Genomic DNA, 1,017 nt, shown 5'->3' on the forward strand with positions numbered 1-1,017 from the left:
AAGAAAATAATGCTGGCTGGCGCCCGCACCTCCCAGTCGCTCCCAGTCCGCCGCGAGGAAAGGGCGCCCGCTTGGTCTCCACGCCGGGACCCCTACCGAGCCGCCCTAGCTGCCGCCTCGCCGCGTGTGCCGCTGGGCTCCGCTTAGGCAGAATCTGCGAGCGCCGCGCCCGGGCATTGCCAGCTCCGGGGAGGCGCCGCCCGCAAGGACACCTCTCCGTCCCGCCTCGTCCGCAACTCCGGTCCTTGTCGAGCTCGACGCGAGCCAGGAGTCCGGACGTCCCTCAGCGCGCAGCTCAGCAGCTCGAGTAGTCCCCGCTGCCCCAGCTCGGAGCCAACTCCATCTCGGACCTGGGACTACTGACGCGGATTCTCAGCCACTTCTCACCTCGGGGCTGTGCCTGCCTCCCGCTTGCTCTCCCGCTGCCCTCCTTCTCCGCTCAGGACGGGGGTGCCAAGATGCCCCGCTACTGCCCAGGGCCCCGGGCCGCCCCCGACGTGTGACCCCAGCCTGGTCCCCCTGCTCGGCCGTCCGCCCTCCCCTTGGAGAACCCCGGCCCGGCCCCCGGGGGAGGAGGAAGAAGACGACGAGGCCGAGGGGGGGATGTCCAGCTCCAAAAGCGTGAGCCCCCCGGGCTACGCGGCGCAGACAGCGGCGGCGCCGGCGTCCCGGGGAGGCCCGGAACACCGCTCGGCGTGGGGCGAGGCCGACTCCCGCGCCAATGGCTACCCCCACGCCCCCGGGGGTTCGGCCCGCGGCTCCACCAAGAAACCCGGGGGGACGGTGACCCCGCAGCAGCAGCAGCAGCAGCGCCTGGCCAGCCGCTGGCGCAGCGACGACGACGACGATCCTCCGCTGAGTGGCGATGACCCCCTGGCTGGGGGCTTCGGCTTCAGTTTCCGTTCCAAGTCGGCCTGGCAGGAGCGCGGCGGCGACGACTGCGGTCGCGGCAGCCGGCGGCAGCGGCGGGGCGCGGCCGGCGGGGGCAGCACCCGGGCGCCCCCTGCGGGCGGCGGC

At 74.0% G+C, this 1,017-nt stretch overlaps 1 protein-coding gene across 3 annotated transcripts in view; it reads left to right on the top strand.

Annotated features, from left to right (window-relative positions):
- The first annotated feature begins 603 nt into the window (after window positions 1-603).
- Window positions 604-1,017, top strand: part of ADCY5 (adenylate cyclase 5) — a 164,985-nt gene continuing 164,571 nt past the window's right edge. For 2 of the 3 annotated variants that reach the window (XM_007449690.1, XM_007449691.1), the window contains exon 1: window positions 604-1,016. In XM_007449690.1, the coding sequence (XP_007449752.1) occupies window positions 604-1,016 (413 nt within the window). The remainder of the gene's footprint in view (window position 1,017) is intronic. The other variant, XM_007449692.1, reaches the window with a different exon arrangement.

This window comes from Lipotes vexillifer, unplaced genomic scaffold (assembly GCF_000442215.2).
Source record: "Lipotes vexillifer unplaced genomic scaffold, Lipotes_vexillifer_v1.1 scaffold1378, whole genome shotgun sequence".
Lineage (NCBI taxonomy): Eukaryota > Metazoa > Chordata > Mammalia > Artiodactyla > Lipotidae > Lipotes > Lipotes vexillifer.